The sequence below is a fragment of the Rhinoraja longicauda genome, chromosome 23 (assembly GCF_053455715.1).
Source record: "Rhinoraja longicauda isolate Sanriku21f chromosome 23, sRhiLon1.1, whole genome shotgun sequence".
Lineage (NCBI taxonomy): Eukaryota > Metazoa > Chordata > Chondrichthyes > Rajiformes > Arhynchobatidae > Rhinoraja > Rhinoraja longicauda.
The window spans coordinates 33,138,010-33,160,876 of record NC_135975.1 but is presented as its reverse complement, the minus strand read 5'-3'; the positions used below and the strand labels follow the sequence as shown (position 1 = coordinate 33,160,876).

The 22,867-nt window shown below is 50.7% G+C and overlaps 1 protein-coding gene across 1 annotated transcript in view; it reads left to right on the top strand.

Annotated features, from left to right (window-relative positions):
* itpr2 (inositol 1,4,5-trisphosphate receptor, type 2) overlaps window positions 1-8,707 on the top strand; it is a 222,025-nt gene extending 213,318 nt beyond the window's left edge. The window contains 3 exon segments of the mRNA XM_078420082.1: window positions 218-378; window positions 3,854-4,015; window positions 5,041-8,707. Of these exon segments, the coding sequence (XP_078276208.1) occupies window positions 218-378; window positions 3,854-4,015; window positions 5,041-5,127 (410 nt within the window). The 3' untranslated portion in view covers window positions 5,128-8,707.
* Window positions 8,708-22,867: the final 14,160 nt, after the last annotated feature.

The following is a 22,867-nucleotide window of genomic DNA, read 5'->3' as shown; positions in this document are numbered from 1 at the left end:
TAGTGTTAGTGTACGGGGATCGCTGGTCGGCGCGGACTGGGTGGGCCGAATGGCCCTGTTTCCGCACTGTCTCTCTAAGGTCTCAAGTAGACAATGGTGTCGTGAGACCATGCAGAGCGCCAAGCGACCAACAGTTTGATCCTCTCTCTGGCTGACTATCCACAGACGCACGAGCGGCAATAAGACACAGCTCACGGGCTCTCCCCTTTGTTCGCAGGGCTTGAACGAGACAAGTTTGACAACAAGACGGTGTCGTTTGAAGAGCACATCAAGTTTGAACACAATATGTGGCACTATTTATACTTCATCGTCCTGATCAAAGTCAAGGACCCAACTGAATACACGGGGCCTGAAAGCTATGTTGCACAAATGATACGGGTGAGTTTTAAAAGGTGCAGTGATTTGTTGGGGTGGGCGGGGGGAGAACAAAGGTGGAGCCGGTGTACTTTGTAACTTTGTCTGCACTTAGGGGTTGCCAACTTCCTCACTCCCCGCGCCCCACGTGACCTCACCCACCCAGCGGTCACGTGCTCCCACTCCACCAATGGCGGCCGCCCGGGCCAGGAGGTGGGTTAGGCAGTGCCCCTGTTAGGCAGTGCCCGGGCCTACACTGTCCGGGATTACAGCAGCCCCCGGGCCTACAGTGTCCAGGCCTACAGCGGCCCCCGGGCTACAGTGTCCGGGCCTACAGCGCCATCCGGGCCTACAGTGTCCAGGCCTACAGCGCCATCCGGGCCTACAGTGCCCAGGCCTACAGCGCCATCCGGGCCTACAGTGTCCAGGCCTACAGCGCCATCCAGGCCTACAGTGTCCAGGCCTACAGCGCCATCTGGGCTGACAATGTCCAAGCCTACAGCGCCATCCGGGCCTACAGTGTCCAGGCCTACAATTTTACCGAAGCCAATTAACCTTACAATCCTGTGCGTCTTTGAAGTGTGGGAGGAAACCGTGGCACCCGGGGAAGACCCACGCAGATCATGGGGAGAACGTGCAAACTCCGTACTGTCAGCACCCGTAGTCAGGATGGAACCCGGGTGTCTGGCGCTGTGAGGCAGCAACTCTACCGCTGCGCCACCGTGCTGCCCACAACAAAATGCTTGAGAAAAAATACCTGCTGCATTTTTCTGTCCCTCCCTTTCCATCCTGGGCCTCCATTGCCGGGTTAAGGCCACACACAAACTGGAGGAACAGCACCTCATATCCCTCACAGATAGCTTACATCGCAATGGTATGAACATTGAGTTTAGTTTAGAGATACAGCCTGGAAGTCCGATGAAGCTGCATTATGGCTTCCTGACTGCTATATTCAATGCTGATGTAGGAAAACAACATGCACCTTCCTGACAGCTCTAATTGTGCCGCCACTTTAAGGGAGCAATGGACTTGGACTCCAAAATCCCTCTGTACATTAATGGTTTTAAGTGTCATTGACTATATAGTTAGACTCGACGGTCTGATCTGTAGAGAGAGGTTGAGCAGGCTGGGTATCTATTCCTTGGACTTCTGGAGGATAAGGAGTGATCTTAAAGGTATATAAAATCATGAGAGGAATAGATCGGGGAGACGCACAGAGTCTCTTGCCCGGAGTTGGGGAATCGAGAACCAGAGGACATAGGTGTAAGATGAAGGGGGAAAGATTTAATAGGAATTTGTGGAGTAAATCTTTCACACAAAGGGTGGTGGGTGTATGGAACGAGCTGCCAGAGGAGGTAGTTGAGGCAGGGACCATCGCAACGTTGAAGAAATATTTGGACAGGTACACGGATAGGACAGGTTTAGAGGGATTTGGGCCAAACGTGGGCAGGTGGACGAGTGTAGCTGGGACATGTTGGTCGGTGTGGGCAAGGGTACGGACCCATTACACGGACAGGTTGCAGGGAGCCCTGTGGGCTTGTATAACAACGCAAGTGTGACGTGTTGTACTCAGGGGGTTGAACGTAGGGAAAAGGTACATAGTCATAGAGAGAAACAGGCACTTCGGCCCACACTAACCAACATGTCCCATCTACACGAGTCCCATCTGCCTGGGTTTGGCCCATATCCCTCTAACCCTGTCCTATCCATGCACCTGTCCAAATGTTTCCTAGATGTTGTGATAGTCCCTGCCTCAACTACCTCCTCTGGCAGCTCGTTCCATACACCCACCACCCTTTGTGTGAAAAAAAGTCACCCCTCAGGTCCCTATTAAATCGTTCCCGCCTCACCTTAAACCTGTGTCCTCTGGAACAAAGTAAAAATGTCATTGTTCTGTTTTTGGACATACAGCAATAAACATTCTTGACTTGACACTTGACTGTTGACCATTGGTCGTGAGACATGGGTGATAAGGAGGATGTGATAAGGTGCCTGTTTCACATCTTTAAACTCTCTTCCTGCACCATCAGTGCCCCAGAATTCAAACACACCCTTCGGCTCTATGTCTATGTCTTCCACTTAACTTAGGGGCAGCATGGTAGTGCAGCGGTAGAGTTGCTGCTTTACAGCACCAGGGACCCGGGTTCAATCCTGATGACGGCTGCTTATCTGTACGGAATTTGCACGTTCTCCCCGTGACCTGCGTGGGTTTTCTCAGGGTGCTCCGGTTTCCTCCCACACTCCAAAGACGTACAGTTTTGTAGGTTAATTGGCTTGGTGTAAATGTAAATTGTCCCTAGTGTGTGTAGGATAGTGTTAATGTGCGGGGATCGCTGGTCGGCATGGACTCGGTGGGCCGAAGGGCCTGTTTCCGCGCTGTATCTCTAAACTAAGCTCAAGTTAGTTTTCGAACAATCCTTCAAAATTCCACCTTATTTGCCTCAAAGCATTATTGAATCTGTGAAGTGATCTGAAATACCTCCCTAATTTACAGGTGCAATAAAAAAGTAGGCTGTTATATAACTGTGCCTATTGCCAGGAACATTTTAGGTTAATTTAGTTTAGAGACACAGCGCAGAAACAGGCACTTCGGCCCACCGAGTCCGCACCGACCAGCAAATTACCATGTACATAACACTATCCTACACACTGGGGACAATTGACATTCTTTACTGAAGCCAATGGACCTACAAACCTGCACGTCTTTGCAATGTGGGAATAAACATGAACACCCAGAGAAAGCCCATGTGGTCACGGAGAGAACGTGCAAACTCCGTGCAGGCAGAATGTGTGTGGTGAGGATGGAATCCGGGTCTTTTGCACTGTAAGGCAGCAACTCGCCCCCTGCACCACCATGCAGTCCCCGGATATAGTGTTAGCGCCAGATATAGGGGGTGATCGCTGGTCGGCACGGACTCGCTGGGCCGAAGGGCCTCTTTTTAACCAGGCGGCAACTCTACCTCGCTGCACCACAGTGACACTGGATAGACTCGGCTTGTACTCGCTGGAATTTAGAAGATTGAGGGGGGATCTTATAGAAACTTACAAAATTCTTAAGGGGTTGGACAGGCTAGATGCGGGAAGATTGTTCCCGATGTTGGGGAAGTCCAGAACAAGGGGGTCACAGTTTAAGGATAAGGGAGAAGTCTTTTAGGACCGAGATGAGAACGTTTTTTTTCACACAGAGAGTGGTGAATCTGTGGAATTCTCTGCCACAGAAGGCAGTTGAGGCCAGTTTATTGGCTATATTTAAGAGGGAGTTAGATGTGGCCCTTGTGGCTAAAGGGATCAGGGGGTATGGAGAGAAGGCAGGTACGGGCCGAATGGCCTACTCCTGCACCTATTTTCTATGTTTCTATGTTTCTATGACACTAAGTAGATTTCAAGTTTCCGTCTTTAGAGGGTGGTGTTTATGATGGAGTGCGAAATTGGTTGTACCTGCGAGGAAATCTTGCTCAGGTCAAACGGAAGCATTGTGCGTTTCGGTGATTCCTTTCAGGAGAACAACTTGGACTGGTTTCCACGGATGCGGGCCATATCGTTGCTCAGTAATGAAGGGGACGGTGAGCAGAACGAAATCAGGAGTTTACAAGATAAGTTGGATTGCACCATGTATCTGGTGGAACAACTGTCAGGACAACTTTCAGAACTGAAAGAACAGGTAAGGTCATCTCTTAAACTCGGGTCAAAGAATACAGAATACAGAACTTTATTGTCATTCGGTACCGAGGTACCGAACGAAATTACAGCAGTCACGAAACACAACAAAGAAGAAAAGAACACAGGACACCCGACCCCAACACAAACATCCATCACAGTGACTCCAAACACCCCCTCACTGTGATGGAGGCAACAAAACTTCCACTCTCTTCCCCCCCGCACCAACGGACAGGCAGCTCGACCCCGACCGAGGCGACCGACACGCACAGCCCCTGTGGGCGATGGAAGGCCCCGCGGCCGAGCTGCGCCTCGGGGAAGAGACCTAAAAAAAGAAAGGTTTCCCCCACCCCACCCCCCCCCCCCCCGCTCCACCCGCCCACCCCCCCCACCCCACCCCACCACCCCCCCCACTCCACCATCCCCCCCCACCCTACCAGCCCCCCCACCCCACCACACCCCCCCCCCACCCCACCCCCACTCACCACCCCCCCCACCCACCACCCCCCCCACACCACCCACCCCCCCCACACATACACAGCCAAAAACAGAAACAAAAACCATCCCAACACCGACGCACAAACAACAAAAAAAAGGAAAAAAGACAAACAGACTGCCAGCGAGCCGCAGCCGTTAGGCGCAGCCACAACGTCTCCGAAACTCTGAAGTCACAAGTGAGAGGAGCAGAATTAGGCCATTCGGCCCATCAAGTCTGCTCCGCCATTTAATCATGGCTGATCTATCTTTCCCTCTCAACCCCATTCTCTTGCCTCCCCCCCATAACCCCTGACACCCGCACTAATTGGGTCCTCCAAGAGCACTTTTCTGATATCCTCCAAGGGCTTTAATAGGGTGGTGCACTTTACAGAAACGTCACCCATTCCTTCTCTCCCGTGATGCTGCCTGACCCACTTTGAGTTACTCCAGCATTTTGCATCTACCTTCGATTGAACCCAGCATCTGCGTTTCTTTCCCTACACATGATGGTGCAACGGCTTCTTCTGACCCGGGGTCTGCTTCATTCCACAGATGACGGAGCAGAGAAAGAACAAGCAGCGTCTGGGCTTCCTGGGCTCCAGCACGTCGACGGTTAACCACCCGGACACGGCACACTGAAGACCCTCGCGTTCTGGGCCTCGCTCCACCGGCCTGGCCTGGCCTGGCCTGGGCTGACCTGCGCTGGCTATTGAGACCACGTTTAGGACCACAGGATGGCAGCCATTGAGAAGGACTAGCCAATGGCCAAAGACTTGCTTTCCCATCCACCCCATCGTAAGACCAGCCTGCTACTAACGCGCATGGAGCTGCTGCGTTACGTGTCCTCAGTTATCACCTTGGTGACTCGTAGCTGATTACAAGATGGTGGCTGACTTTTGTTTTAACTTCCATTTCATTCATTTGGGGAGGAGTGGGCATTTAATTCCATCCCATGAGGGGATGGGTAGCTGTGGACAATCTTCATGTTCAGGCGGGATTCTGACTTGGAGGCATTCACGCCTATCCCCGCAGATGGTGGTCTTCACGCTGCAGGCTCCTCGGCCAAGCGCGTGGACCAAATGACCAAACACAGCTGCCCCTCTCCCACTGAGATGCATCGCCATCGCTGCAATCCAAGTACATGTTGGAGTCGGGTGGCGCAGCGGTAGAGTTGCTGCCTCGCAGCGCCAGAGAACCGGGTTCCATCCCGACCACGGGTGCGGTCTCTACCGAGTTTGTACGTTCTCCCCGTGACCTGCGTGGGTTTTCCCGGGGTCTCCGGTTTCCTCCCGCACTCCAAAGACGTACAGGTTTGTCGGTTAATTCGCTTGGTAAAAATTGTAAATTGTCCCTAATGTGTGTAGGATAGTATCAGTGTGCGGGGATCGCTGGTCGGCACAGACTCGGTGGGCTGAAGGGCCTGTTTCCGCGCTGTATCTCTAAACTAAAAGATGTATGCAGTAAGGATCATGTTAAGGGCAATAGGGAGATGGTCAGACATTCTCTGATTAGAGATGGTCGTGGTCTATACCTGTTCACCTTGTGTGGTTTGAAGGTTGTCTCTGACTTCTCGCCCCAAGTCCCAATATCATCCGGGTCTTGCTGTGGTCGGCAATGGACTGCCTCATTCCTTGAGTCCCCGACCACAAGCTGAGGAGGGGAGAGACGAGGATGTTGCCCAGAGGACATCCTACCGCAAGGTCCTTGGGCTGCAATGATTAGTAATAGACAATAGACAATAGGTGCAGGAGTAGGCCATTCAGCCCTTCGAGCCAGCACCGCCATTCAATGCGATCATGGCTGATCACTCTCAATCAGTACCCCGTTCCTGTCTTCCCGTCCTTTCTCCTGGCAACCCCCATGACTGCTGCTGGACTCCCTCTCATCAACATTAACTTCAGCTTTACAGTGTTCAGTCAGATAGTGCCGTGGTGTATCAAACCAGTCTCGGTGACTCCCTGCTGGGATTCAGCTCTTATGTCCGAGAACATAGAAAAGTACAGCACAGGAACAGGCCCTTCAGCCCACAATGTCTGTGCTGAACATGATGCCAAGACCAATTCTTTATCTACCTGCATGTTATCTACATTCTGCCATTCTCTGCCTATCTAAAAGTCATCTAAATGCCACTAGTTTACCTGTCTCCACCACCTCCTCCAGCAGCACATTCCAGGCGGGGGAAGGGGGTTAAAAGGGAGATGGCGCCTGACAATCTGTGCCCATCCTCTCCCTCCTCTCCGCCCCCAGACTCATCTGTCCTCCCCGTGCGGCAGGATGCCGCGCCGCGTCGCCATCTTGGATGGAGTACCAGGCCCGGCACCCCCGCCATAACCCATGCCTGCCTTCTCCCCATATCCCTTGATTCCGCTAGCCCCTAGAGCTCTATCTAACTCTCTTATAAATTCATCCAGTGAATTGGACTCCAGTGCCCTCTGTGGCAGAGAATTCCACAAATTCACAACCCTCTGGGTGAAAAAGTTTTTTTCTCATCTCAGTTTTAAATGGCCTCCCCTTTATTCTTAGACTGTGGCCCCTGGTTCTGGACTCATCCCAACAGTGGGAACATTTTTCCTACATCTCTAGCTTGTCCAGTCCTTTTATAATTTTATACGTCTCTATAAGATTCCCTCTCATCCTTCTAAACTCCAGTGAATACAAGCCCAGTTTTTCCGGTCTTTCCTCATATGACAGTCCCGCCATCCCGGGGATTAACCTGGTGAACCTACGCTGCACTTGCCTCAATAGCAAGGACTTCCTTCCTCAAATTAGGAGACGGAAACTGCACACAATACTCCAGATGTGGTCTCACATCAGGCCTTTGTCCATTCATCTGCCTATCGAGCCCCCCCCCCTTAGCTGTACACACCAGTCACTTGCCAAACTTTGTTCCACCCCCTCCTCTCTTTTCTAGCCTTCTCCCTCTTACACCAATCACTCTGAAAAACGTTCCAACTACAATCCGTCTGAAGAATGGTCTCAACCCGAAACGTCACCTACCTATCCATGTCCTCCAGAGATGCTGCCTGACCCGCTGAGTTACTCCAGCACTCTGTGAAACCTCACCTATCCATGTTCTCCAGAGATGCTGCCTGACCCGTTGGGTTACTCCAGCACTCCGTTTATTTTTATTTTCTCTATGGATGTGATCAGATCTTCATGTTACCAGTCTTATAATGAACCATAAGACAACAATACTGCGTGTTGGCCAAAATAATGGCAGTGTAGAGTGGGCACACAGTACGGATCACATGACTCCTGGAATAACTGGACTTCAAATACAATGTGTGTACGATGGAACTGCAGATGCTGGTTTACACCGAAGCTGGGCACAAAATGCTGGAGTAACTCAGCGGGTCAGGCGGCATCTCTGGAGAGAAGGGACGGGTGACGAGGAAGGTGGAGTTTGTACATTCTCCCCGTTGCCCGCGTGCGATTCCTCCGAGATCTTCGGTTTCCTCCTACACTCCAAGACATGGAGGTTTGTAGGTTAATTGGCTTGGTGTAAGTGTAAATTGTCCCCAGTATGTGTAGGTAAGAGAGTGTTAATGTGCGGGGATCGCTGGTCGGTGCAGACTCAGTGGGCCGAAGGGCCTGATTCCGCGATGTAACTCTAAAAGCTAAAAGAAAGGTCTTGACCGAAACATGACCTATTCCTTCTCTCAAGAGACGCTGCTTGACCAGCTGAGTTACTCCAGCATTTTGTGTCTGAACTCAAATACAACTGTTCACTTTGACCCTACACACCACCCTACCTGCTGGGTTTTCCCTGTGGTGGGGTACCAGTCAGAGATCAGGGGGCAAAGTGGTTTCAGTGAAGGGGGAGAGGAGAACAAGGGGCTTAGATCCTCTCTGCCCACCCTTCTAGATTGGGGTTGGCAGATCGAGTTTGTGGCGCTGGCTTCCCATTGCACACCCATTGACCAAATACACTGTCGCTCTCTGATCTGAATGCTCTAAAGCCGTTCTGAATGTATCTAACCTTTTGAAACCAACTCGTTTCCAAAGGTACTAAAGCAGCAAAAACAAAAATATTTTTATATTTTGAACAGTTAATTTCAAAGGTTGTGACATTTAAAATATTAATTTTGTATATTGATGACGAGGCGTTTCTGAACCAAGCGGTTCTGACTTTTAAGGTGGTATTTGTATGGATTTAATTTGAATATCTTGCATGTTGTAAAATAGTGGGAAAGCAAAGGAAATCTAATAAATCGTCATGACAAAGCCTTTTTGACTGGTATTATTTGGATGGTCCTTGCAAAAGGGATGTGAAGCTATTAGCTCTGAGTCTTTGCATCTTTCAAACTAATAAAACATATTTTTCAATGCACAAGGATAGAGTCACACAGTGTGGAAACCGGCCCTCCGGCCCAACTTGCCCACATCGACCTACATGTCCCATCTACATGTCCCATCTACAGGGCGGGGATCGCTGGGCGGCACAGACCCGGTGGGCCGAAGGGCCTGTTTCCGCGCTGTATCTCTAAATCTCTCTCTAAATCAAAATAATCTACACTAGTCCCACCTGCCTGCATTTGGCCCATACCCCTCTAAACTTGTTCAATCCATGTATGTCTAATTGTTTCTTAACATTGCAATAGTCCCTGCCTCAACTACCTCCTTTGGCAGCTCGTTCCATATGCCCACCAACCTTTGTGTTGAAAAGGTACTCCTCAGATTCCTATTAAAACTTTCCCCCTTCACCTTGAACCTATGTCCTCTTGCCCTCCATTCCCCTACTCTGGGCAAGAGACTCTGTGCGTCCAGCCAATCTATTCCTATCATGATTTTGTACACCTCTATAAGATCTCCCTTCATCCTCCTGCGCTCCATGGAATAGAGACCCAGCCTACTCAACCTCTCCCTGTAGCTCCAACACTCGAGTCCTGGCAACATCCTCGTAAACCTTCTCTGTGCCCTTTCCAACTTTACACCATTTTTCCCATCCACACGGTGCCCAGAACTGAACACAATACTCACGATACGACCTTATACAACTTAAACAACTGCAACATGGCCTCCCAACTTCTATACTCAATACTCTGATTGATTAAGGCTAATGTGCCAAAAGCCTTTTTGACCACCTTATCTACCATTTGGCGCCACTTGCAACAAATTATACATCTGCATTCCTAGATCCCTCTGCTCTACAACGCTCCCCAGAGCCCTACCATTCACTGTGTAGGTCCTGCCCATGTTAGAATTTCCAAACTGCAACACCTCGCGTTTCTCTGTTAAATTCCATCAACCATTCCTCAGCCCGCCTGGCCAACCCGATCAAGATCCTGCTGCAGTGTTTGGCATCCAAACAGTAACGGGCCCAGCACCGAACCCTGAGGCACACCATTAGTCACAGGTCTCCAGTCAGAGAAACACCCTTCCACCATCACCCTCTGCTTCCTTCCATGGAGCCAACTTTCTATCCATTCAGCTACCTCTCCTCGGATCGCATGTGATCTAACTATCTCTTCTTGGATCCCATGTGATATTTAATGCCAAGGGCTAATTGCGGGAGTTTGTTTTGAAGATCATAATTTTCCTACAGACTAGTCTGGCAATTGCTCCACACCAGGTCAGTGTGTGGCTGAGATTATCCTGAGTGTATGATTTCCTGGAACTGAAAAACAATGATAAACACAGAGTGCTGGAGTAACCCAGCGGGTCAGGCAGCATCTCTGGTGAACATGGATGGGTGACGTTTCACAGAGTGCTGGAGTAACTCAGCGGGTCAGGCAGCATCTCTGGAGAACATGGATAGGTGACGTTTCACAGAGTGCTGGAGTAACTCAGCGGGTCAGGCAGCATCTTTGGTGAACATGGATAGGTGACGTTTCACAGAGTGCTGGAGTAACTCAGCGGGTCAGGCAGCATCTTTGGTGAACATGGATGGGTGACGTTTCACAGAGTGCTGGAGTAACTCAGCGGGTCAGGCAGCATCTCTGGAGAACATGGATAGGTGACGTTTCGGCTCTGGATCCTTCAGACTGATTTCTCTGGAGCCTCTGCAAAGCGTGCAGAGAAGATATACGAGGATGTTGCCAAGGCTTGAGTGGCTGAGCTACAGGGAGAGGTTGGGTAGACCAGGAGTCCTTGGAGCGCAGGAGGCTGAGGGGTGACCAGCGATCACCCTGTACACTAACCCCATCCTACACCCTAGGGGGCAATTTTACAACTTGCCGATGCCAATTAACCTGCAGACCTTTTAGTAAACCTTTTATTAAACTATTGAAGCCTTCTCTGAGGGCTGGAGGAAGTTTCTCTTCCGATGAAGCAAGGCTGCGGATGGAGCAAGGTGTTTGCAGAAGCACACATATTTAGTTCAGTTTAGTTTAGAGATACAGCACGGAAACAGGCCCTTCGGCCCACCGGGTCCGCGCCGACCAGCGATCCCCGCACACTAACACTATCCTACACACACGAGGGACAATTTTTACATTTACCAAGCCAATTAACCTACACGTCTTTGGAGTGTGGGAGGAAACCGAAGATCTCTGAGAAAACCCACGCAGGTCACGGGGAGAACGTACAGACGGTACCCGTAGTCGGGATGGAACCCGGGTCTCCGGCGCTGCATTCGCTGTACGGCAGCAGCTCTACCGCTGTGCCACCGTGACTGCCCAACGAGGGGGTACCTGGATTTGAACCAGGTAATTTCCTACACTTAACTTTGATGCTCATACTAGACAGCCATTGGCATGCTATACATGAAACTATCTTGTTCCAAATATCAATGCACCAACTGAGTTTTTGTCAGACATTCCCAACCTGTACTCTCCTTTCAGTGACTGTGGTCTACATGTACATGTCTACTGACTCGAGTCTTCCCTTGCACCAAGTCCCATAAGGTTCATCAGGTCATAAGAGATAGGAGCAGTGAGTGGCACGGTGGCACAGCGGTAGAGTTGCTGCCTTACAGCGAATGCAGCGCCGGAGACCTGGGTTCGATCCCGACTACGGGTGCTGTCTGTACAGAGTTTGTACGTTCTCCCCGTGACCTGCGTGGGTTTTCTCCGAGATCTTCGGTTTCCTCCCGCACTCCAAAGACGTACAGGTTTGTAGGTCAATTGGCCTGGCAACCTCCATTAGGCGGCGCCCGGGCCTACAGTGTCCGGGCCTACAGTGTCCGGGCCTTCAGCGGCCCCTGGGCCTACAGTGTCCGGGCCTTCAGCAGCCCCTGGGCCTACAGTGTCCGGGCCTTCAGCGGCCCCTGGGCCTACAGTGTCCGGGCCTTCAGCGCCCCCCAGGCCTAATACAGCACAAGGGCGATCCCATACGGGACAACCCAATTTAGCCCAATGTACGGGGTGTCCCGGCTAATACGGAACAGTTGACAACCCTATTCCTAGGCCACGCCTGCCGATGCCACCCCTGGCACACATGGCCTCCTCTACTGTGACTATGGCCTCCACCATTACCGCCCGTATTGGTGTATTGAGATCTTGGAGCTTTATAGCCTAGAGCAGGTAAAGCTTTGCTTTAGTGTTTCAGCTGTAAAAGTCACCTCCGTCAGTGCAGTTCTTGCTCAGCCTGAATTTTATTGTTGGATCTCTACACATGAATACAATATATTACACTCGGTTATAAGGGACAATCGGCAACAACAGACACCATTCTCCTCAGCTGGGGTCCATTATTCGTTTAGTTTAGAGATACAGCACGGAAACAGGCCCTTCGACCCACCGAGTCCGCACCGACCAGCGATTCCTGTACAGTAGCACTATCCTACACACTAGGAACAACTTACTAAAGCCAATTAACCTACAAACCTGTACGTCTTTGAAGTGTGGGAGGAAACCGGAGCACCCAGAGAAAACCCACGCAGGTCATGGGTAGAACTTACAAACTCCGCACAGACAGCACCCGCAATCAGGATTGAACCCGGGTCTCTGACGCTGTGAGGCAGCAACTCTACCGCTGAGCCACCGTGCTGCCCATAATATAACAAGAGTTTACTGTACTAACACTGCTCCATGGTGAGTATTGAGAGGAAGCATTTAGAGGGATATGAGCCAAACACAGATAAATGAGAATAGCTTGGATGGGACCTCTTGGTCAGCATGGACAAGATGGGCCGAAGGGTCTTTTTCCATGCTGTATTACTGTAATTCCAGCTCTCACCCCTGCCTCATGACTTAAAATTAACTCTTTAATAGTTCAATCATTCAAGAAAGTAACGGCAGGGGAGAGGAGAGTCGGTCAGGGGAATGCTCAACTTAGACGCATGAACCAATCCTTTGTGCAAGAGAAGCTGGAAGGTTTTTAAATCTGAGGCAGTATCCAAGAAGAAAGCTCATTACCCTCAAGCACAAAGTCACAAAACGAAGTGTGAAGGACTAGGGTCCCGACCCGAAACCTTGCCTGTCCATTCCCAGCACAGATGTTGCCTGACCCACTGAGTTACTCCAACACTGGAACAGAAAGGGAGAGAGTCCTTTACCCAGAGTCGGGGAATCTAGAACCAGAGGGCACGGGTTTAAGGTGAGGGGGAAAAGATTTACTAGGAACCTGAGGGGCAACCTTTTCAATCAGAGTGTTGGAGTAACTCAGTGGGTCAGACAACATCTGATGCCTGAATTTAATTGTTTATGTTTGTGTTCAGTCTTGTCAGAAGTGCTAACAGCATTGCTCATCGGAGTGCATGTCTATGCGTTTCACATGCATGACAAAGTGCACGGGTTTTGCAAGATTATTTTGATATTCCTTGGGAGACAAGATATTATCGCCAAACAGCTGCTGTTTCGGGCTTCAGGCCACAAGCCACAAGCAGATATAATTAGTAATAAGATAACCTTGTTACATGTTTTATCTGTGACCAACGTTTCTGTTTGCAAATCCGCTGGAGGGGCTTGTACTGGGACCTGGCGCAAAGGGCTGCTTTACTTAGAGTCATCGAGTCACACAGCACGGAAACAGGCCCTTCGGCCCAACTCGTCCATGCCGACCCAGGAGCACCATCTTCATTAATAACGCCTGCCCATGTTTGGCCCATCTATCTATCTATATACTAACACTCTTGTTTGTTTGTTTGTTTGTTCCTGAACTACAGCCAAAACAGTACATGATAGCGCGACAACTTTAGGCCCACCTTACTCACCGTCTTCCCTTTGGAAGAAGTTTCATTGAAATCGGTGTTATATTTTTAAAATTATTCACATTTCAAAGTTTAAATCTATCTCCTAGGGAGGGAGGGGGGAGGGATGGGGATGAAGGGAGGGGGGAGGAGGGAGGAAGGGAAGAGGGGGAGGGGGTGGAGGGAGGGGGAGGGAGGGAGGGAGGTGAGGAGGGAGGATAAGGGGGGTTGAGGGGATGGAGTGGGGGGGAAAGGGGGGAGGGAAAGGAGGGAGGGGAGGGGAGGTGAGGGAGGGGAGGAGGGAGGGAGGGGGAGAGGGGAGGAGGGAGGGTGCTGCACCAATGCAGGAGAGGTTTGGGCCCAACGGGTCCACTTGGTCTAGTACCCCTCTAAACCTTTCCTATCCATGTCCCTATCCAAATGCCGTTTCAATGTTGTTATCGTAGGAAGTTCATCACGTCCCCAACCACTCTCACCAACTTCTACAGATGCGCCGCAGAAAAAGCATTTTATCGGGATGCATCACAGCACAGTTTGGGAACAGCTCCATCCAAAACCGCAAGAAATTGCGTCGAATTGTGGACGTAACCCAGACCATCACACAAACCAACCGCCCTTCCACTGACTCCGTCTACACCTCACGCTGCCTCGGCAAGGCCAGCCGCATAATCAAGGACCAGTCTCACCCCGGCCACTCCCTCTTCTCCCGTCTCCAGGTAAAAGGTTTTGAGGTGTGAAAACGCACACCTCCAGATTCAGGGTCAGTTTCTTCCCAGCTGTTATCAGGCATCTGAACCATCCTACCAACAACCAGAGAGCAGTCCTGAACTACTATCTACCTCATTGGATAGAGACCCTCACACTATCTTTGGTCAGATTTTATTGGACTTTATCTTGCACTAAATGTTATTCGTGCTAGTCCCTTTATCGTTTATCTGAACACTGTGGTTGGTTTGATTGCATTAATGTCTTGTCTTTCCGCTGACTGGTTGGCACGCAACAAAAGCTTTTCACTGTACCTCGGTACACGTGACAATAAACTAAACTCAAACGCAGTACCTGCCTTAACTACCTCCTCTGGCAGCTCGTTCTTATACCCAGAACGGTGGCGCAGCGGTAGAGGTGCTGACTTAACAGCGAATGCAGCGCCGGAGACCCGGGTTCGATCTCGACTACGGGTGCTGTCTGTAAGGAGTTTATGCGTTCTCCCCGTGACCTGCGTGGGTTTTCTCCGAGATCTTCGGTTTCCCCCCACACTCCAAAGACCTACAGGTTTGTAGGTAAATTGACTGGACAAATGTAAAAATTGTCCCTGGAGGGTGTAGGATCGTGTTAATGTGCGGGGATCACTGGTCGACGCGGACCCGGTGGGCCGAATGGCCTGTTTCCGCGCTGTATCTCTAAACTAAACTAAACTAAACTAAAGAACCTGAAAAGGTTGCCCCTCAAGTTCCTATTAAATCTTTCCTCCCTCATCTTAGACCTGTGTCCTCTGGTTATAGATTCCCCTGCTCTGTGCATTCACCCTACCCATTCCCCCCATGACAAAGCACAAGCTGTTGGAGTCACTCAGTGTCAAGTCAAGTCAATTTTATTTGTATAGCACATTTAAACACAACCCACGTTGACCAAAGTGCTGTACATCAGTGCAGGTACTAAGAACGAACATATAATGGCACACAAACATAACAGCACATACATAAACAGTTCACAGCGCCCCCTCAGAGGGCCTCAAACGCTAGGTAGTAGAAGTCGGTTTTGAGCCTGGACTTAAAGGAGTCGATGGAGGGGGCAGTTCTGATGGGGAGAGGGATGCTGTTCCACAGTCTAGGAGCTGCAACCGCAAAAGCGCGGTCACCCCTGAGCTTAAGCCTAGACCGCGGGATAGTGAGTAGCCCCAAGTCGGCCGACCTGAGGGACCTGGAGATAGAGTGGTGGGTTAGAAGATGTTTGATATGGGGGGGGCAAGCCCGTTTAGGGCTTTGTATGTGAATAGGATCAGTGGGTCAGGCAACATCTGTGGTAGGAAGGGACAGGCAAGGTTTCGGGTGGTGACTCTCCTCCTTCACACTTTGTTTTGTGACTTTGTGCTTGAGGGTAATGACCTTTCATCTTGGATATTACATCAAGTTTAAAAACCTTCCAGCTTCTCTTGCACAAAGGATTGGTTAATGTCTCTGTTCATTCCCCTGACCTACCTTCCTCATCTCCCCTGCGGTTATTGTCTTGAATTATTGAACTATTTCCCCGTGCGTTGAAGAGTTAATTGTAAGTCATGAGATGAGCACTGGGATGAGTCATATCTTGCAGCTGCTGAATGCGTCCATTATTTCCAGTGTTGATCCAGAATGCAGCAGAATGCCCCATCAATCCCTCTGATACATTTTTTACAATTATTGGTTTGTCTTATTACAAGATCTACCACAACTCTTTAAACATTTATATCATTAACTTCAATCTACTTTTATGGTAATGTATTAATAACTAATAATTAATGAATGATCCATTATTAGTTCTGGGGCTGCGCAGTAATGCAGCGGTAGAGTCGCTGGCTCGCAGCGCCGGAGACCCGGGTTCAATCCTGACTGCAGATGCTGTCTGTGTGGAGTCTGCACGTTCTCCCCATGACCGCGTGGGTTTTCCACGGGTGCTCCGGTTTCCTCCCACACTCCAAAGACGTACGGGTTTGTGGGCTAATGGGCTTCGGCAAAGATTGTAAACTGTTCGCAGTGTGTGTAGGATAGTGTAAGTGTGCGGGGATCGCTGGTCGGCGCGGACTCGGTGGGCCGAAGGGCCTGTTTCCGCGCTGTATCTCTGAACTAAACATGTAGTGTAAGAAAATAACTGCAGACGCTGGTACAAATCGAAGGTATTTATTCACAAAATGCTGGAGTAACTCAGCAGGTCAGGCAGCATCTCAGGAGAGAAGGAATGGGTGACGTTTCGGGTCGAGACCCTTCTTCAGTCTGAAGAAGGGTCTCGACCCGAAACGTCAGCCATTCCTCCTCTCCTGAGATGCTGCCTGACCTGTTCTGAACTAAACATTATCGCTGATGGGGGGTGAGACCGGGCTCATCGGGAGGTTGTACGTTGGATTGGATTTGCCCTGCTGTTTGTGAGCGGGACACAGCCGGGTAATTCTCTCCAGGGTCATGTTGTACCTGGTACCAGAAGCACTCGCCTGGTGGCACAGCTGGATCTGTGGCATGTCTTCGGCACGTTACATTGCGCTTTGCAGTTTACAACCACCAAGCAGAGGCAGAGGTAGACAGACAGATTCTTGACAGGTTCTTTGGGCGGCACGGTAGCGCAGCGGTAGAGTTGCTGCTTTACAGCGAATGCAGCGCCGGAGACTCAGGTTCGATCCTGACTACGGGTGCTGCACTGTAAGGAGTTTGTACGTTCTCCCCGTGACCTGCGTGGGTTTTCTCCGAGATCTTCGATTTCCTCCCACACTCCAAAGACGTACAGGTATGTAGGTTAATTGGCTGGGTAAATGTAAAAATTGTCCCTCGTGGGTGTAGGATAGTGTTAATGTGCGGGGATCACTGGGCGGCACGGACTTGGTGGGCCGAAAAGGCCTGTTTCCGGCTGTATATATATGATGATATGATGATATGGTAAGGGTGTCAGGGGTTATCGGCAGAAGGCAGAAGAATGGGAGGGAACGTTAGATCAGCTAGGATTGAATGGCGGAGTAGACTTGATGGGCCGAATGGCCTAATTCTGCACCGATCATTTGTGACCTTATGAACCCAGTGGTATGAACACTGAAATTTCCACTTTTAGGTATTAACCCACTCACCTCCCACACTCCCCATAAGACCCACCCGTCCTCTTCTCCCCCCTCTCTTCGCTATGCTCCACCCATTTCCCCGCACTATCCCACCCCCCCTTCCCCCCCCCTCCCGCCTCTTCCCCCATCCCTCTTCAATCTGTATTCCTTCCTCTAGCTTCATAATTTACTCTTTTCTCTCCTCAGCTCCGGCCTTTGTCCACCCATCTGCCAATCGATCCCCTCTCCCTCACCTGTATCCACCTATTACTTGCCTGGCCTTGTCCCGTCCCCCACCCTCTCTTCCTGTTTCCTTCTCCCCCCCCCCCCCCCCCCACCCCCTCACCAACTACACTCAGTCTGAAGAAGGGTCCCGACCCGAAACGTCACCTAAAAGCTTTAGAGTTGGGACAAAGACTGGCAAGTGAAATTGTACAAAACAAGGGAACTGCAGTTGTTGGTTTACAAAAAAAAAGGCAGAAAGTGATGGAGTAATTCGGCGGGTGAGGCAGCATCCCTGGAGAGCGTGGGTAGGTGACGTTTCGAGTCGGGACCCGTCTTCATTCTGACCCGAAACGTCTCCTATCCACGTTCTTCAGAGATGCTGCCTGACCCGCTGAGTTATTTCCAGGTTAATGCTTATGCAGGTCAATGCTTATTGTCTGAGTAATACTGCTGCTTACGTGAGCTGCGATCAATGGTCATTAGCACATATTTCACCCATTACATTCCATTCCCACCATTTTACAGGCTTCAGGCTTCATGGTGATCTGAAGGACATGCCGATGTTATATAAGCCCAAGCCTATTTATTATATAACTTAAACAAAACTTCCACATTGAATGCGTGGGAAGGAACTGCAGATGCCGGTTTACCCCGAAGACAGACACAAAGTGCTGGAGTAACTCAGCGGGTCAGGCAGCATCTCTGGAGACGTTTCGGGTCAGGATCCTTCTTCGGACTGAAAGTAGAGGGGGAGGGAACTGGAGGTCGGAAAAAGACAGAACAAAGCAGGGTGGGCAACAGATGGCCCAAGGAAGGGTGGAGTCTGTAATGGCCCACTGTTAGTTGGGGTAACCCCTACATTCCCTCTCCCCCCTCCCATCCCCCCACCACAGTTGTCCTACTAGTCCCACTGTTCGTATCCTTGTACCCCATTGTTATCACCCCGAGCCAACAATGCACCATTGTGGGCTCCACCCTTCCTTGGGCATCTGTTGCTGGCCCTGCATTGTTCTACCTCCAGTTCCATTCCCCTCCACTTTCAATCTGAAGAGGGATCCCAACCCTAAATGCCACCTATTCCCTTTTCTCCAGAGATGCTGCCTGACCCACTGAGTGACTCCAGCACTTTGTGCCTGGCTTCCACGTTGAAGGGTTGTATTGTACGATCGCTGCTTGTTAGTGAATGCGCTCATGTTCATAAGGTCATAAGTGACAGGAGCAGAATTAGGCCACTCGGCCCATCAGGTCCACGCCGCCATCCAAACGTGGCTGATCTTGATCATAAGTGGCAGAGCGGTCGGTGCAACCTGCAGGGCCGTTGCCTTACGGATCTGGCGACCCGGGTTGGATCCTGTCTGTGTGGAGTTTGCAAGTTCACCCTGCGAGCACGTGGGAATTCCCTGGGCGTTCCGGTTTGCTCCCACTTCCCATATGTGTGCGGACCAGTGGGTTAATTAGTCATTGTGAATTGTTCCCAGTGTATGGGGAGTGGTCGGGACAGGAGGGGGTGGTTGTGACTCTGGGGAGCTTGGGTTACACAGAGAGTCAGTGGGGAAGTATGAATGAATGAATGGAAGTAGGATTGTTCTGTGAGCTGGCATAGGCTTGAAGGGTTGAATGGCCTCCTTCTTTGTCACAAAGAAGCATGGAGATTCATGCAGAACTGTTCAAACAGTTCTCATTCACTGGCGGTTTGTCACAGCGTTGAAGCCCACTGGGTTTACACTGTAACAGGCACGGCCTGGGTGCTGCTTCTGTTTAAGAGTGAGTAACGCAGCTCAATGGGTCACCTTACCTCTGATAGGCAGCGACAGAATGTGAAGGAAGGAACTGCAGATGCTGGCTTATTCCGAGAGAGACACAGAAAGCTGGAGTAAACCCGGCGGGTCAGGCAGCCTCTCTGGCGAAACATGACGGGTGGCATTTCAGGTCGAGACCCTTCTTCAGACTGGAGTTCAGCAGTCCCAGGTGTGTCCGCTCCAGAAGACCATAAGACACTGGGACAGTGTCAGGACGATTGGCCCATCGTGTCTGCTCCGCCATTCAACTATGGCTGATCTATTTTCCTTCTCTCTGCCTTCTCCTTTGAGGAGAAGGTGCGTCCTTTTATTCTGAGGCTGTGGCCTGTGGTCCGAGACTCTCCCACTAGTGGACACTTTGCCAGAGGGCCAGAGCCAGACACCCTCAGTTTCAGAGCCCATCGTCTCCGTGAACTGGGCCACGCAGCGGAGGAAGGTCAATTGATCCCAGGAACGAACGAGTGGGTTAACCTATGATGAGCGTTTGTCAGTGCTGGGCCTATACTCTGCTGGAGTTTAGAAGAATGAGGGGGGGACCCTCATTAAAATGGTGAAAGGCTTGGATAGAGTGGATGTGGAGAGGATGTTTCCACTAGTGGGAGAGTCTAGGACCGGAGGTCACAGCCTCAGAATTAAAGGATGTACTTTAAGGAAGGGGATGAGGAGGAATTTCTTTACTCAGAGGGCGGTGAATCTGTGAAGTTCTTTGCCACAGAAGGCTGTGGAGGCCAAGTCAGTGGATATATTAAAGGCAGAGATTGATAGATTTTTGATTAGTGCGGGTGTCAGAGGTTATGGGGAGAAGGCAGGAGAATGGGGTTAGGAGGGAGAGATAGATCAGCCATGATTGAATGGTGGAGTAGACTTGATGGGCCGAATGGCCTAATTCTGCACCGATCATTTGTGACCTTATGAACCCAGTGGTATGAACACTGAAATTTCCACTTTTAGGTATTAACCCACTCACCTCCCACACTCCCCACAAGACCCACCCCTCCTCTTCTCCCCCCTCTCTTCGCTATGCTCCACCCATTTCCCACACTATCCCACCCCCCCTCCCCCCCCGCCTCTTCCCCCATCCCTCTTCAATCTGTATTCCTTCCTCTAGCTTCACAATTTACTCTTTTCTCTCCTCATCTCCGGCCTTTGTCCACCCATCTGCCAATCGATCCTCTCTCCCTCACCTGTATCCACCTATTACTTGCCTGGCCTTGTCCCGTCCCCCACCCTCTCTTCCTGTTTCCTTCTCCCCCCCACCCCCTCACCAACTACACTCAGTCTGAAGAAGGGTCCCGACCCGAAACGTCACCTAAAAGCTTTAGAGTTGGGACAAAGACTGGCAAGTGAAATTGTACAAAACAAGGGAACTGCAGTTGTTGGTTTACAAAAAAAAAGGCAGAAAGTGATGGAGTAATTCGGCGGGTGAGGCAGCATCCCTGGAGAGCGTGGGTAGGTGACGTTTCGAGTCGGGACCCGTCTTCATTCTGACCCGAAACGTCTCCTATCCACGTTCTTCAGAGATGCTGCCTGACCCGCTGAGTTATTTCCAGGTTAATGCTTATGCAGGTTAATGCTTATTGTCTGAGTAATACTGCTGCTTACGTGAGCTGCGATCAATGGTCATTAACACATATTTCACCCATTACATTCCATTCCCACCATTTTACAGGCTTCAGGCTTCATGGTGATCTGAAGGACATGCCGATGTTATATAAGCCCAAGCCTATTTATTATATAACTTAAACAAAACTTCCACATTGAATGCGTGGGAAGGAACTGCAGATGCCGGTTTACCCCGAAGACAGACACAAAGTGCTGGAGTAACTCAGCGGGTCAGGCAGCATCTCTGGAGACGTTTCGGGTCAGGATCCTTCTTCGGACTGAAAGTAGAGGGGGAGGGAACTGGAGGTCGGAAAAAGACAAAAGCAGGGTGGGCAACAGATGGCCCAAGGAAGGGTGGAGTCTGTAATGGCCCACTGTTAGTTGGGGTAACCCCTACATTCCCTCTCCCCCCTCCCATCCCCCCACCACAGTTGTCCTACTAGTCCCACTGTTCATATCCTTGTTAATACCCCGAGCCAACAATGCACCATTGTGGGCTCCACCCTTCCTTGGGCATCTGTTGCTGGCCCTGCATTGTTCTACCTCCAGTTCCCTTCCCCTCCACTTTCAATCTGAAGAGGGATCCCAACCCCAAATGCCACCTATTCCCTTTTCTCCAGAGATGCTGCCTGACCCACTGAGTGACTCCAGCACTTTGTGCCTGGCTTCCACGTTGAAGGGTTGTATTGTACGATCGCTGCTTGTTAGTGAATGCGTTCATGTTCATAAGGTCATAAGTGACAGGAGAACAATTAGGCCACTCGGCCCATCAGGTCCACGCCGCCATCCAATCGTGGCTGATCTTGATCATAAGTGGCAGAGCGGTCGGTGCAACCTGCAGGGCCGTTGCCTTACGGATCTGGCGACCTGGGTTGGATCCTGTCTGTGTGGAGTTTGCAAGTTCACCCTGCGAGCACGTGGGATTTCCCTGGGCGTTCCGGTTTGCTCCCACTTCCCATATGTGTGCGGACCAGTGGGTTAATTAGTCATTGTGAATTGTTCCCAGTGTATGGGGAGTGGTCGGGACAGGAGGGGGTGGTTGTGACTCTGGGGAGCTTGGGTTACACAGAGAGTCAGTGGGGAAGTATGAATGAATGAATGGAAGTAGGATTGTTCTGTGAGCTGGCGTAGGCTTGAAGGGTTGAATGGCCTCCTTCTTTGTCACAAAGAAGCATGGAGATTCATGCAGAACTGTTCAAACAGTTCTCATTCACTGGCGGTTTGTCACAGCGTTGAAGCCCGCTGGGTTTACACTGTAACAGGCACGGCCTGGGTGCTGCTTCTGTTTAAGAGTGAGTAACGCAGCTCAATGGGTCACCTTACCTCTGATAGGCAGCGACAGAATGTGAAGGAAGGAACTGCAGATGCTGGCTTATTCCGAGAGAGACACAGAAAGCTGGAGTAAACCCGGCGGGTCAGGCAGCCTCTCTGGCGAAACATGACGGGTGGCATTTCAGGTCGAGACCCTTCTTCAGACTGGAGTTCAGCAGTCCCAGGTGTGTCCGCTCCAGAAGACCATAAGACACTGGGACAGTGTCAGGACGATTGGCCCATCGTGTCTGCTCCGCCTTTCAACTATGGCTGATCTATTTTCCTTCTCTCTGCCTTCTCCTTTGAGGAGATGGTGCGTCCTTTTATTCTGAGGCTGTGGCCTCTGGTCCACTAGTGGACACTTTGCCAGAGGGCCAGAGCCAGACACCCTCAGCTTCAGAGCCCATCGTCTCCGTGAACTGGGCCACACGGCGGAGGAAGGTCAATTGATCCCAGGAACGAACGAGTGGGTTAACCTATGATGAGCGTTTGTCGGTGCTGGGCCTATACTCTGCTGGAGTTTAGAAGAATGAGGAAGGGACCCTCATTAAAATGTACAGAATGGTGAAAGGCTTCAATAGAGTGGATGTGGAGAGG